The following is a 16269-nucleotide window of genomic DNA, read 5'->3' as shown; positions in this document are numbered from 1 at the left end:
GCTCTTAAAAGTGTGAACACTTAAAATGTAGAATATTTAAAAAACTATACAAATATTTTTGAAGGTTACAACATGAACACTGAACAGATTAAAGTGACAAACATTGTGCAGAAAAACCTCACACTCGGTGCACAGCATAAAACTATTTTTACATAAACTGACAGAGGAGATGGAATTGGCTTGAGGTTGTGTGAGGCGATTTCAGCTCAGGTGTCTGTGCCAGCAGCCACACACATTTCAAACCAGGATTTACCTTCAACGACCTCTGTGAACTAAACTGGTCCAGTCCATTTCCACATGCTGTGTGAATCCTCAATGTAGATGTCATGTGCACTATAACACAGATGCACACACACTCCTACAGAGCCGAGCGTCACTGTGTTGTCTGCTTTGACAACAGCAGCTGCTTCAGGAGCTCTGTAGCATTGCAGCTGGACGGCTCCTTACTGCCCAGGAACAACAGCCTGTGATAGTCGGCCTGAGGGAGCTCACACGTGATCCTACCACATGAACACATACAAACAAATGTCAGACAACATATCAAGAGTTTGTTTTCATTTAGAGAAGCTGTGTCATAGATATTAATGAGGATCCTGAATGTGATGGACTTTCTTTTGTAGCAATTAGCAATATATATATCATACATATATATATATATATATATATATATAATACAAGTATTTAAGTTCAGACAACAGGAGTTTTTAAAAACCTAACAAACACTACAATGGCACTCAATAGAGCGTATACCTCCGCCAAAGCCAAGTCCCCTTAAATTCAATCAAGCTGCACCAAGTTCCCAGATATCTGTTCCCAAAATGTGCCTGCTTTTTTCATCAAGATCCATCAAAAAAGTAAAAATTTTCAAAAACACCCTATCTTGTTAAGTTAGGAAAGTAAAAAATATACTGGATCAGCCCCCTGATGTGGATCTGCACCAACATTGAATGTGTTCTTTCTTGACGCACATACCACATGCTTCCACCAAGTTTCATGTTAATCCGTCCTGTAGGTTTTTTGCACACGCTACAAGATTAGAAAATAACAGTGCATCACACAGTACAGGATATTATTACGATTATTGCTCCACAGGCAGCGACACGACATCTTACATCTCATGTGACCTCATGGGGAAGCAGATGTAAACAAATTGGAGAGTGGCGTGGAGTGACAACTTCCTCTTATGTTGATAAACAGAAGCAGAAGGGGGGTCAGGATGACAAAATGATCAAGGAGAAAATATTAATATTCAGTTATAATATCTGTCAATGGTAGCAGATTAGCTGGCATTAGCCTCAGATTGTTTACTGTTGCTTGGCAGCCTCGTCTACTGCCCCTATCTCTCTCATTGGCTGTTGTGGTTCTGCTCAGAAAGAACTGACATAATCATCCTGATTTTAAATCCTAAATATCAACTATGTTTGATAAGTAGAATGTAAAATTGGGGCAGCGCTGATCATTCTGCAGGCAGTTTGGCAGGTTAAAGAATGGCTCTGTAAGCCCTCACATCATCTGGGCCGAACATCAGTATCAACCAAGGTTCCAGACCACATTTCTCCTCCAATTCTCAGGATGTCAGAATCAGGGTTAAATGGGCCCATAATTCCTGTGGTCTGTGCCCAGCTTTAGGAGAACAACTCTCAGTTTAAAAGGAAGAATGTATACGAGTATACCAGTCATGGATGTCCTCTGTGTCAGGGTCTGGCTTCACCTGCACCCACCGACCGATGGACCACATCCTCACCACGTCCCCTTGGCTCTCATCCTCAGCATCTGCATGTGCATTGGGAATATCCTCATAGCACAGGAAGTAACTAATAGGGACACAAACACAACAGTAAGAAAGTAAGCTGACAATTAGAGATCAATGAACATCATGTCATCATGGCAGAAGGTTTTTAAAAGAAGAATTCTCATCAGTGAGCGGCCGAGCGAGAACTGAAGGGACATAGGAAATAAAAGATGGAGAAACTCACTACTCTGTCTCTCTAACTGTTTCTGCCTCCTCCTCGCTCTCTCCAACCTGCTTCTCATCTGCCTGCTGTGGTTTGTCTGGGAGCGTCTCCACGTTCCACCGCATCCGTTTGTACAAGCCTGTGTCAACCTGGGCGAGGTACGGAGTGGGTTTGCAGTAGCGAAACGCCGTCAGCCTCAGTTGGCCAAGCTGAGTCTGACCGATGCAGAAGTGAGACAAGCTGGGGCCGCAGACGGGAGAGATTGGAGAGTTAGACGGTAAAAGAAATGAAAACAGACTGATCCCTGCTGGGAAATGAGACGGTTACAGTAGTGAAAGTCACAAATGGGTGAATCAACATTTACAGCTAAAAACATTTATACTTTCTACAATCTGTAAGAGTTGTGAATGTTTTGGTTTTATTTGTTGTGTTGTTGATAATGTGGGCACTGCAGAGATGATTACAGGCTTGTGTTATTTGAAGCAACTTCTTTAACTAGAATTTGAATCTCTGAAGGTATGCAAATGTACAAAGTTAAATATTTATAAACTATAACCAAAATATACCTGCCCTCATAAATTTAAGGTTTTATTATACTGTATGTATTTATATGGACATAAATCAATAAACACAACTGTAATGTGATGTACCTTGAGGACCAAGATACCTGGACAGACAACATTTATTAAAGGATAAGAATGACAATAATCTTCCAGGAGAAAAGTGTATGTATATATATATATATATGTATGAAGATTTCATAAATTCTAGATCTTGTTCCTGTGTGTGTGTGTGTGTGTGTGTGTGTGTTTGTACCTGTTAGGATTAGATTCATCCAAACAGAGGAGACTGTGTCTGGCGTGGGTTAACACCAGCTGTTCCAACTTGTCACACAGCTGCTGAGAGAAGTCTAACAGCTGCACGCACACAAGCAAACTCACACACACACACACAAAAACACACACACACACACACACACACACACACACACACACACACACACACACACACAGAGTAGAAGTTTAGAGTCAAGCTGTAGCAGTTAAACCTGTTGTTTGCTAATATGTCTGTTATAGTGAAAATTCTCTGTGATCTGTCAAGTAAATTGCTTTAGTCTTTTATAATGAAGTTTTTTTTATGGTTTATAGGTTTCATGCACCCAAGTGTAATTTCTACGTTCCCAGGATTCCAGTCTTTAATGTTTGAGAGCATCTGTTTCTTTTAATCAAAGTAAGGCGTATAGTGTGAGCATTCAAATGAAGCTGGATGTGTCACATTTAGTCATATGTGTAGTTGAAATTCAAGGAACAAATCATCTGTCAATCTTCTTGACAGCATTTTTCTCCACTGGCAAATACAGAAAACAAAAATATGGGAAATACATTAGTCGGTCAGCACAGTGTCCGAATATTTATAGTGTGTAGCTTTACATTACATGGAAAAGCTCTGCAAACAATTTACGCAACTTTGTACACCAACTTTATTAGAAGCCAAGTGATTAGAAAAATAAAACAAATTATGAAAGTGTAAAACCAGACAGGGAATGATTAATGCAAAACACTAGTTCAACATCCTCTGGATACAAAAGCTGCTAACTGAGCTAAATGAAACCAAAGCTACCAAAACGGCTTCATCCTACAGGGGAGAAAAGGAAGCATTTACCTTTGTGTGGATGTCATAAGGCAGAGGGGTGTGCTGGGACATCAGGCTGCTCTGAGCTGTGGATTCCACATAGTTAAAATAAGGCTGACAGGTCCACAGGAAGTTTGGTACGGCAGCAGCATGAGCCTCCCTCTCTCGATCATCCTGCCTGTCAGAACACAACGACAGAATGTCAATCCTTGTCAAATCTAAAAACAGATAAATGAATAGATAAAAAAAACAATACATTTGATTTATATCGCCCTTTACTTAACAATGTTACAAAGTTTACAAGAAATAAACAATCCCAGACAGATCAAATGGGAATAAAACCATGTAACATCCACAGAGAAAAGAGAACGGCCAATTTCAACCATTTGAAAAAATCAAGTCAACTTTAAAGAAGGAATTTAAAAGAAGCAAGAGAATGACTTTGTCTAAGTTTGATGGGCAGCGAACTCTGACAAAAGGGGAGAGCACATGGTTGATGTGGTCAATGCCTTTTCAAGTGATAAGCCGGGCAGCAGCATTTTGCATTAACTGAATACAATGGAGGGAGCACTGGCTGAAAACTTAGTAAAGTGCAGAACATTACTCAAGGTGAGGTGATATGAAAGCATGTGCAACTTTTTGCAAAGCAGCAATTGATGGGATTTTTGGGAGAAAGTCTTAAGGTGGAAGAAGCAGGCAGAGATTTAAGTCAAATAGATAAAGCCAGTGTATTGTGGTCACCTGAGACCCTCACTCACCCATTCATCAAGTCATCGGCTTGGCTCAGGAGGAACTGGAGCTGCAGCCGCATGGACTGGACACATGTCTCCTGATGTCCGAGCTCAGGACAGCTGCGGGCCTCACTGTCCCAGCTGCAGGTCGCAGTATCACCGCGGGGTGGCGCCGGAGCGACGTCAGCCAGTACTGACAGCGGTGCGTCATCCTCCTCCTCCAGCTCTGAGACCCATTCAATATCAATGTTAACAAGAGGAAAGTGGATCCTTTAAAAATACAAACAGCATCAAGCCCCTTTAAGAGGCCGTGTCTTATGTGTCTGTTTTATTTAAACTCTTAAAGATGTGTAGGATCTGACACGCATGCACCCACCGGCTATGGGAGACTTTACTCGACCTCTCTGGCCGGAGTTGGACTCGCCCTCCCCGGACTCTGACGGCCCCTCAGCCGCGCTCACGTCCTCCTGCGGCCGTTCCCCCATCACTTCATGTCCCGGAGGGGAGTTTTCCAGCTGGAGCTCAACTCGACCCTCGACACCTGTCATGTCTTCTGCTGTAGCTAAAGTCCGCATTTATACGGAAATCTGTTGAAAAACAACAAAACGCCACATTAACGGTTGTTTGGACGCTGCCCTGCACTGCACGAGCGGTTAGAGTCAGTTAGCTGATACGAAGCTGTTTGCTAATTTCCAAAAATGCTAGCCGATGCTAACATACACCCGAGTCAAAGCAGATAAATAACCTTCATATAAAGACTGTACACGTATCGTGTGTTTAGTTTGTTGACCGAATGCATCCCACCATAGTTAAATATCCAACCACAAGCAGAGTGTAGGTTATTATGCTTTAATAACAGATGAACGAACTTTAACTAGCTGCGTAGCTAGCGGTTAAGCTAACTTACCATCTCTGGTGGAGGATCGGTCAGAAGGTCAACGGTCACTGCGACTCAACAAGAAAACAATAAAGTAAAAAAAAAGTTTTATTTTTTTCGAGGTTCACGTTACAAACAAAAAATGTTGGAGCAAATTCCGAATTAGATAATAATCCAACATCCTTTTATTGATAAGTGAAATAATCGACAACCATTTTTAATAATTGAATACTTGTTATTTGTCATTCAGATATTTGATGGATTTTACTTCAAAATTGTAAAAGAATGTCTGTGGAGAAGTGTAATGTTGTTTTCCACAATTTGCACAATGCAATAGTCTAAATCAATTGTACATCTGTAGTTAGCCATATAAATGATCATAACTAGCCTGTTTTGGGTTGAGATTTACAAAGACAGTTTTTAAGATGGCATTACGAAAACATGTGAGTACCAGGAAAAATACAACAGTCACAACAGTAGAAAAAGATGTTGAAAAATCCCTGTGCACTGAAATACATGAAAACAAGTCTCTAAAATACTACTTTAAAATAAAAAATACTATTATTATGATATGAAACATGTTGTTGACAAGACTGATCAATCAGCTTCTTTATAAAAATGTGAGTAACCCAACAAAACATAATTTACAGCTTGACATTTATTTGACAACAGTGGTGATTGTTTGGAAATGTGAAGAAGGGCATCTTGTCAGCCAGTTATAAATCATTACTCCCCTCTCAACACATCCACACACTGAATCAATTCATGTGGATACATTTACAGATTTGCCAGTATACAGGATATGTGCTGTGTGTGTATCTCAGAGCACTTGGGTTACGCTCTGTTCTGTCTTCCTACTTATCCTGTTGCTGACAAATTTTCATTTTGCAAATCAGCTATGCAAATGTAGTCCAGATCACCTTCTCTATCAAATCTACCCACTCACACCACCGTGGCATTGCTTTTCCCTGTGATGAGCTTTCCTCTCTCACCTTCTCCCCTCCACACATGAGAACACAGGCTTGTTATGAATGTGTCCGGATGAGTTCAGCCTCAGTTGTGCTTTGGAGCTTCTTTTATTTAAAAGAGACATGCCCTGTACTAGACTTCAGACTTAAAGCTTGGACCTGGTTCATTTAATGCCTTCAACACACTATTTAATTGGTTTACTTAGCTACGCTTTGTACCTGGATTATCTTTAATAATATGTTACAGCAGGTAAAGGTATTCAAGTGAGTCTTTATAAGTGTAGCGGTCTGTGAAGAGAAATGATGAAGCTACAAAAACGAGAACTTCAGATGGTACTTGAAAGGGAAAAATGTAAGAAAAATAAAAGAAGTCATAAGACAGCAACAGTTAGGCTTTGCATGGAATTAAAACCATATCCATAACTAAAATCAACATTGCTGTATGTTAAGTAAAAATACATATATACATATACGTATACTCATATTCATATGTTATCTTATCTCATTTTATCTTATCTCATCTCATCTTATCTCATCGTATCTTATCTTATCTCATTTCATTTCATCTCATCTCATCTCATCTTATCTTATCTTATCTTATCTTATCTTATCTTATCTCATCTCATTTTATCTTATTTCAGATTATTTTACCTTAAACATTGAAATATTGTGTGATACTAGTACACGATGTGAGTACTGTGTGTCTGTGAGTATGGCTCTGTGTTGTTGTCACTGCCTTCACATGCGTGTATTCAACAGTTGGTTCATTATAAGTTACAGTTCACCACGACTGTGCTAGTGCGGGTCACATGGCACATCCGGGCGCGCCCCCGCCGCCTTGCCCCGGACCAATGAGCGGCCGGGCGGCATTGCCAGAGCGTCGGGGGCGCGCGGCAGTGTCTGTCGTACAAGTGGTGTGGTGCGCGTGCCCCCGTGGCGTCAGTTGGCCGCAGTTTGAACGTGAGGAGATGCTGAGCGACAAACCACCGAGGAAGACGCGACTCAGCTCAATGTCGCCGGAGCTCGTCTGAGTGGAGTTAGCGGAACCTTGACCGGACAGAGGAGCTGGCCATTGTCCGTCATTGTGTGTGTGAGCGGCCACTGGAGGACTGACAGGCGGCGTATTCTTCTCCTTCCTCCGTGTGTGTGTGTGTGGCATGTGATACAGAGACTGAGGCGTGTTTCACGGATGTTACCGGGAAAAGAAGAGGAAGAGGAAGAAGAAGAGGAAGGGTCTCTCTTTTATTTCATGTGGTGTGTGTGAGCAGGAGCTGCTGCCGCTGCGTGTGTTTTAATGGAGCTGCTGCTGCTGCTGCTAGCTGTTGAATGACGAACCTCCAGGGAATAAGATGAACAATGAGTGTGTAGCTCAGCAGCGGAAGACTCGTCTTTGTTTTTAAAAACGCAACACACAAGGCATTTTAATGTGAGTGAAGAGAGGACCTCACACATTGGAAAACGCTGGGAGGATCAGTTCAGGCGCGGCCGGGCAACCCAACAATGCGGATTACCTCTTGACTTGTTTGCCTTTGTGTCTATACAGCCTGTTTGTATAAAGTGAAGATAACATTCAGCAATAGCCGTCTTCCTTTACAACTACCACCATCTTATTTTACTGTCCTGGGAGAGGAGACAGCCCGTTGACCTGAAGGACGAGCCCCACATGTGCACAGGTTGTCTGTGATCAGAGCAGCACAGACAACGATGGCGAACGACTCTATACAAGTAAGTGGATGGATTTGCATGTCCTGTAAACCAGCATCTATAACTCTGTTTAACTTTCCTGTCTAGTGGCCTGCAGACTTTTATGTTGGACAGTGTATTGGGTGAAGCAAGTTCTCCACATCACATACCACTAAAATACAAATATTAGATCAGTGGTTACCATTTTTTTGTGGCTTTTAATAAAGCGGTATGTGCTTGTGACCTCTCATCACATGGCTTTAGTTGTGAGCAGTTCAGTTGCTGTTATTGACTGAAGAGGTAAAAGTTTTTAGTATGTTACAAGTAAACAAGCTCAAATTAGAGGAACAAATTGTAAAATACACTTAATTTTCCTTATTAGTAAAACCTGATCAATACGTTTTTTGATGGGCCAATGCGGATACAGATATTGGAGGGTAAAAAAAATTATTATACTGAATAGATATATAAAAAATATTTGCGATGATCCCTAATTTCCCTAATTTTGTAGAGCAACGTTTATTTTACAGAATAAATGTTGCACATATTTCGTACCGATACCGACATGTCTGGAAAGGCTCATATCGGTATTATCGGTCAACCAATAAATGGGTCAAGCTTTATTTCCCAGATCACATTGATTTAGGGTCCCAAGCTTCAAATTGTGAACCACTGCTGTAGAAATATAACTTGATGGAAAGTTTAACTTTCCCATTTCTATTTTTTAAATTGTTCTAAATAAATCTCTATAGATGTTTATTAAAAGTACTTTTAGTGACGGGACATTCAAGCAATCATCTACAAGAAGAGCATCTGAGGGTCTGAGGGTCTGAGAGTCTGAGGGTGAAGGGTAAGGGAGATCTAAAGGGCATTATGTTGATGACGTGGCTGCACAGCCATTAAAAAAACGGTATAATAACATGCATTAATGGAGCTAGCTTTAGGGGGGGGACTCTCAGACCTCTCAAGGACTTTCTGGTGGCCCCAGGGCCCTACTGTGAGGGTCCACCAACCACTCAGTAGAATTGAAACAGATAGTTTGTCCCTTGTTAATAATGTATGACGGGACTCTTTCTGGTTGTGGAGAGGGCTCGTGCACAGCGCTCCAGCGTGGCTCGGTGACCTTGCTGTTTTACTGTATTGTGTTGTATTTTCCATGATGCGGGTCCCTTGGTTTTAACTGTAGCTTTCTGCCTTCTACATGTTTTGTGTGCAGATGCAGGGTGCATGCAACACACAACAGTGGTGTTTGTTATGAAATAACACATCATACAAGCCACATTCCCAACTCCCATATGCCTTTGGTTTCTTTATGAAAGCTTTAGTAAGAGGAAGACTTCCTACTTTGCATCTTACAGGGAATGGGCAGAGGATTTCCTGATGTAGCATGTAGGCTATATATTATCTATGGTAATTGATCTTTGCTTTGCTCTCAAGAGTCACTAAGCTTAGAGTGACCTTATCAAGTAAAACATCCACAGTAAATGCAGTTTTTTTTCATATTCTCATGACTGGGAACTTGAAGGGCAATGAGGAGGCAGGTGAGCATAATGAAAGTCATAGCTTTTAAACTTGCTGAGCCATTGTTCCAGTGGAGCTTGTGACATTTAAGTCCAAGCCTGTGTTGTGTATCAGCTGTTACTCAGGTTGAGTTGCATACAGTTCAGATATGCAGGAGCTAGTGCTGTCATGTAAGTGAATGCGTTTGATCTGTTTGTTCTGTGATCATACCTGTTGGCAATTTAGGAACCGTGATGTCATTCAGCTGACAAGGAATGGTAGTGAAACGGGTGACAAGTCAGTAATGAAATATGTCCTGTTAGAAGAAGTAACCAGGTTAGGAGCAGGTGCACATGGAAATGCAGGATTTGGACATAGGTAATAATGACTACAAAAGAGTAGTCATCATCACCATGATTAGAATAATGGTTGGATGAAATGCCACTTTCAGAACCTGTGTGTGAATCTGAAAACATAAAATACTGGCTGAACACTTGACAGTCCTCGTTTTCCCTCTTCACCTGTATTTGGCCTTTTCCTCTGCTGCATTATAAATGAGTAAGCTATGTTGTTTCCTTTTTGTTTTAGGTGCACATGGAAATTCTTGTTCTCACAGGACTTACATGGGGATGACTTAAAGTTTACCTGTGACTTAATCTGCACACCACTATTGACTCAGTTGAGCAGTATGCTCTCCCTGTGTTTGTTATTTGCTCTGCTCACAGCCTCTGTCCTGTATGAAATTTAACCTTTCAGGGTGAATTAATTAGTTGGTGGATTAATGACTCATCACTTTAGATTTGTAGTATAAATATTAATGGGCATGTGTTTTGATAATCATAGAATTTAAGTCATTTTCACGTAAAATCGCACTGGTCCTTGGCTTCTAAAGCATTTGGGGCTTTTATCTGTTTTATATCATTCTCAATGGAACATCTTTGGGGTTTAGTGTGTTCGTCAAACAAAACAATCAAGTAATAATGTTAAGGAAAGGAGCTTTAGTAAATTGTAGCGAACAAACTGACACTACATACCACAAGATTAATCAAAAAACGTATTGGCAGACAGTCATTATTTTACTTTTTTTATTCAACATTTATCTTTTCCACACCCGCAGTACATATTTCACAATGTCTCTACTGACTCCTTTTGATCTTGTTTTTTTTTCGTTTATAATTTGTGTCGTGTATGAGGGACCCCAGCACGTGTCAGTAATAAAATGAACCACAGTCTGTGTTTAATTATGCTGCTTAAATGCAACATGTTATCTGACTGCTTTTAAAAGCTTTGTGCTTGGTTATTTTTCTGCTTCAACCGGGTCTAATTCTAGCCTTGGTGCCTTGATGTCCCCCTGGCTAGACGGCTTAGTTACTTAACAAATGTAAAATTGCCTTTACGCTTGCTCTGTGCCTGTGACAACAAGGGTCGGAAAATCTATTCCAAACAGATACATTTGGTTGTTTCTCAATAATGTGCCTCCTCCACCAGTTTGAGAGATTTGTCCTTGATTGAAAGTTTTACATTTGAATTAGGACAGAAGTGAGGCAGAGACTGAAAAGATCAGCAGACAAATATGATGTGCTTGAATGCAGCTCTGATATTTCAGTTTTTTCCCACATGGGGTCTCTATGTTGTCGTCACAATTTCGGGGTTGTCACTGTACAGTTTGTGGAGGATTGTGCAGTGGTTGTTTGCTTGTGTAACATGTTTTGCACTTTAAGTTCAGTGGAAAATATACCAGACAACCAAGGCACACACCGCTGGTTTAACAATGTCCGTGAGCACAAATTGACATGTTTGCAAAAGCACAAATGCATCCAGAGTCAGACACTCCAGGGAATGCATAGGAGTACTTCCCATAAGCCTTACCATGACGTAAGGAGACAGCTATGCACCCAAAGTAGGCTTTTCTCAGCGCTGCCCTGTGGCCATGTAGGCAGACAGAATCCACAATAATGCATCAAGGAACAGCTGAAGAACCAGAGAGAGAGAAAAGGAGCTAATATTCTCTTTAATTTCTCTGGTAGGCATCTCAGTTTCATAAAGCAATGTAGTCTAAAATGACTTCCTTTGCTCCCTATCATGTGAGACTATCTCTCACATGAATAATGCTATATTTAGGCATGTAACATATGATCATAACCTCATATTGGCTGAACTGACTGTGTGCTTTATTTTGTCTCAGAGAAATGATTTGCAACACAACATCTAGAGGAATCAACAAGAAAATACAGTTGTAGTCTGTCATGCTTGCACTAAATTCAAACCATTGAGACCAAAATGTTGTATAGGGCTGGGCGATATGATTTCAAGCTTTTACCTTGATTACAATTAATGAACGATTACTATAGGGACCTGGGGTCTCATTTATCACCGTTGCATACGCACAAAATGGGGCCTGAAACGTGCGTACGCCACTTCTCACGCAAACGTTGGGATTTCTAAAAACAAACTTGACGGGAAAATTTGCGTATTTCCACGCAAACTCTGACCCATGCGTACGAATGTTTTGGAGACGGGAAAGTGGCGACACAGGCGTGAGGTGGTGAACTGAAGCCAGATTATTGATCCAATTCATCATTTACATTAAAACCAACAGCTTAGTTTTGATCGCGCGACATTTCTGTTCCCCACGAACCTTTTAATTAAAACATATATATAAGTCAATTTACAGCAAATTACGTTTAGATTCCATTTAACAGCGGAGTTACGGAGCCGAGTCATTAATAGGTTTTAATAATATCTTCTAACACTGTGCATGTATCATCAGATCACTGCAGTGAACATGACTGAGCCATCAGGCGCACAGAGCGACCTGGAGATCACTTGCAAGAAATGAAGACACTTTCCAAATAATATCCCAGAGAGGAGGTGAGGATCCACTGATGTGAGGGAATCAGTCTGATGCTCTGATTCGATTAATGTAAAACTCGTCTGTTTGTTCCTTTTTTCCCAACATAAAATTGGGGTCTTGTACAATCACTGGGTTAGGAAATCCTGCTACACCATAGAGTGTCTCTCCCCTGTCAGTCAATCTGAACCCTGCACAATGTTGCGTTACATTTTAATGTGGATTTTTCTAAAGTTCCCAGTTGTAAAAAAAAAAAAAAAGGATGAAAGTCTGACTCAGAAAGTCATAGAATCCTCACCAACCCCACTTTTAAAATCCAAGATGGCTGCTCTACACACACCAACAGTGGTGTAGGCTGTTGTAATATACTGATTGTAGCAGTTCTGTCTTATTTGTGTCTCATATCAGTTATACACACTGTAAGGTCTTTCATCTGTGGACAAGTTGCTACAGTGTTTGTATACACAAAACACAGCTTAATGCATTGTTATCAACTGGTATTGCTAACAGTGGCTAAGCTGGCCAGAGAAAACTGTCCCCACCCCATAAAATTAACAAAACTAAAACCAACCTAATTCCCAGCTCCTACTTCCGATGTAAAAAGGAATGCAGCATAACACCAATAGTTTCCACTTCAGCTGTTCATGTTCCTGTGATGGATATGCAGCAGAGAGGCAGAGTCTACTCATGCCTGACACTAGAGCTGAGAGTATCAGTGGCCACCAAAAAGGAGGCCTACTCCCCATAATGTGGTCATCACTTTGAAAGAACAAGGGCCAGTGGGAAAAAGCCAGCCAACCATTGATGTTACTTGTCAGTCAGTAAGGGACATTCACATTTGTAGGGCTTGCTTTTATGGGGCAGCCAAAACCACTAATAGGCCATAACTGTATGGGTGAAATTAAAATTTGAATTAATTTGTACAAGAGGAAATTAGTTTAGTTTATTCTTGAGTAGAGCTACTATGTTAATTCAAAGTAATTTTCAAGGAAAAATTGGGTAGTTTGGTTCTTTGCCTTCTTTTACATCAAAGTAAGCTGCATGTTTTTGGGTCTTGAACAGTTTCTTGAACAAAACAAGACATTTGATGACGTTACATTGAGCCCCAAAATTATTTTCCCTGACACTGACATAAATGGCATTATTCACAATTTTCTGATGTTTGACATCAAAAAGTTGCAGCCCTTGTATGGACAGTTTCCGATTCCCTTTTCTATCTTTCATATTGCTGTAAACACATCTCTGCACGTGTAATGACTTTAGTGATGAGTAGTTCAAGCAGTAACCTATCAGAAGAACCATGACATGTTTGTTCGTCGGTCAGTGATTGTCCGACATAATAAGTGACAATTCAGCAGTTTTCTCCATAGTATTGTATTTTCTCATTGCTGTGGCCTGGCCATTTGAAAAGCGCTGCTGTAGTTTGATCGTTGCTGCTCTGATAGAATCAGTTCGGATGTGGGCATGGCTTTGCTGGGGTCTGAGGGTGGAGGGTAGGGGAGATCTAAAGGGCATTATGTTGTTGATGAGGCTGCACAGCCGCAGCAGTACAATAGCTTGTATTGTCTAACACTAGCAGCCCAGATCACATTCAGTTCACTGTGAGTTCATTTTCCTCTTTCTGGCTGGAGCATGTTAGTGACCACACCCTCGCTAACCAACCCAACCAACCCATAACCCAAGCCCCTTTAATCAAGTTTGGTCAGTGGTGATTGGGTTGATTTAGGTGGACGGGGAGTGTTTGAGCTTTAAAATTTTACGTGTAAACTGAAATCATGCTTAATAGTTTGAGCCAGGCAGCTGTTGCAAGCTAATGTTTCACCTTTTGGATTTTGGTCAGTTTTTTTCCCCAGTTTTTTAAAAATCTCTTTCACGGCTCGCCTTCCCTCTGCACAAACATCCCATCATTCTCATGACCTCATAGTGATGTACCCCTGCATTCCAGCTTTAGTAGGACCCCTCCCTCTCCCCTGACACACAGACACTCAGAGGCCAACCACAGTGAATGCACACACTGTCATGACATCACCTATCACTGATCTCCAGTGAACCCTACCAGCATTCTGGGAGGGCTGGAAAAAGTAGGAGTGGTCAGAGAGAAGATGTACAGGAGCAAGTAGGACAGGGTGGGTCACAGACAAAACATGAATGTAGAATGAAGTGTTTAATCATTCTGCTGCAACACACATTTGGCATTACTCCCTTTTTAGTCCAGTAAATCCTCACGTATCCTTTCAACAGGTCCTGGCCTTGTCAACACCAGCAGCGTTGCACTTTAACTTACCTTGAACCTTGACCCCCCCCCCCTCGTCATTATGGCAGTGCCCAGGGCCCCCGGGCCACATACATCGATCCCAGCTCCATCAGTCTGCGCTGCCGTGCTGTTTAAACAGCCACTCAGTCAGGTTAACTATCTCTGGAATTACAGGGGATTGCTGCATAAATTGACAGCTTGTAATGCGTGTATGGGGAACAGAGAAAAAGACACTAAAAATAGAGTTACAGCGTTTCTGTAACTGTAAAGTCAGACAAACAGGACAAATAATTTATTATAGAGATTGTTGCTTTTGGTTTTAATTAGACTTTCTAGCTAAATAACTAGGTAGTATTCATGTTGCAAGAACTAATTCAATGCTCTGGCGAATCTCCCAGTTTTCACCAGCAAATAAACAACTGTTTAGTCTGCTTCAAAATATAGTGCATGTAAAACATTGAGCTGTCACATGCTCTCAGTTCTTGCATCAAAAGGTCAAACACATTTTTACTAAAACTAGTTGAAGAGAGAGCATTATGCTGTAATCTCTGGGAGGGGTGCTCACTTTGGAGAAATGTACTCTAGATATTTGTTGACAGAAGCTGATGAAATATCAGCGCTGTGGTTACATGTTCACTGGAGACATTTTCCGACGTATTTCAGTGTTTTTGATTTGAAAGCCGTTCCTGAAATATAAAATGTTCTCATCCTTCTGCACACATTGTGGTGGTTCAAGCATTGTGATTTCCCCCACAGCAGGGGGTCAGCTGGTAAACAGTTCAAGAACAAAGCAATATCAGTTAAGTAAGTGGGATAAACTAGGCATGAAGCTCACATTGCTAATATTTGCAAGCTTCAGTAGACAATCAGGCTCCTCCTTTCTCATGAAACTCCCCTCCCTCACATATCACACTTGCCAAGTTTTACTTTATTCGGCATACAGCTTTTGATTTTACAGGTAGTAAACCATCATTTCTTTATTTAAAAACGTTTTTTTTTCATAGCCATTAGAACATAGTTTTTTCCCTTGTGGAGCGCAAGGATGGTTGGAAAAATGTGTCTAAATTTTTGTCTTCATTTGACATTAAAGTAGTCTTTGACATTAAAAATGTTTGAGTGAAGTCTAAACTGTTGAATGATTCTCTACAGTCTTGGGTGAATCTGTTTAGAAAAGATGATGCAGTATTGATGGAGTTTCCCCAGTGCCACATTCTGGCCTCCAAATAATTTTCTGTCAAATCAAATTCTGTCCTCTAAAGTCAGTGATGGGTGTGGCCTCAATGATTTTAAATTGACATAGTTTAAACTAAATGGTGCATGTAGAGTGAGCTAAGAGTGGAACCAAGAAGAAAGAAAGACATTGGGTATCTCTCCCTTTCTCACAACTGTCCAATCAATAAAGGCTTATATAGCAGGTCTAGATTGTGCTCTTTATATTATTTACAGAGACCCAGATTTTCCGTATGAGCGAACATTTGGCCACATTGGCAAGAAAGAACTCCCTTTTAATAGGAAGACACCCTGGGCAGAATGGGGTTCTAGGTGGGAGGCCATCTGTCTGTGTGTCAGCATAATGTTGCAGCACACAACAAATATAGAGCTACTAACAAAGCTTCTACGTTTCCTTAAATAATTATAACCGAGTAATTAGGGGTGGTCTTCAAATATACACAAACTTTTTTCCCCCACATTATATTTAAATAATACTGTCAAAGGGCAGATATAGTTCAAAACTGGATGTGGACATGCACAGGATTCTGTTTATACTCCCCTGGGTGTCTACACACATGGACATGTTTATGTATGTCGGCACATACA

General features: G+C 40.9%; 2 protein-coding genes across 2 annotated transcripts in view; one reads left to right on the top strand and one right to left on the bottom strand.

The window, feature by feature from the left end:
* Positions 1–10: 10 nt before the first annotated feature.
* Positions 11–5270, bottom strand: c2h19orf67 (chromosome 2 C19orf67 homolog). Its single transcript, XM_035172788.2, has 8 exons — positions 5226–5270; positions 4695–4905; positions 4346–4544; positions 3618–3765; positions 2772–2872; positions 1977–2195; positions 1674–1814; positions 11–500 (listed from the first exon to the last, which is right to left on the bottom strand). Exons 2-8 carry the CDS (start codon positions 4891–4893, stop codon positions 374–376), a joined length of 1134 nt encoding a protein of 377 aa, XP_035028679.2. The 5' UTR covers positions 4894–4905; positions 5226–5270; the 3' UTR covers positions 11–373.
* Positions 5271–7050: 1780 nt separating this feature from the next.
* The window catches only part of pkn1a (protein kinase N1a), a 50235-nt gene continuing 41016 nt past the window's right edge, over positions 7051–16269 (top strand). The window contains exon 1 of the mRNA XM_035174209.1: positions 7051–7888. Coding sequence (XP_035030100.1) covers positions 7868–7888 — 21 coding nt within the window. The 5' untranslated portion in view covers positions 7051–7867. The remainder of the gene's footprint in view (positions 7889–16269) is intronic.

This window comes from Hippoglossus stenolepis, chromosome 2, assembly GCF_022539355.2.
Source record: "Hippoglossus stenolepis isolate QCI-W04-F060 chromosome 2, HSTE1.2, whole genome shotgun sequence".
Taxonomy (NCBI): domain Eukaryota; kingdom Metazoa; phylum Chordata; class Actinopteri; order Pleuronectiformes; family Pleuronectidae; genus Hippoglossus; species Hippoglossus stenolepis.
Note: the sequence above shows the minus strand (reverse complement) of the source record. Positions and strands in the feature narration are given on the sequence as shown.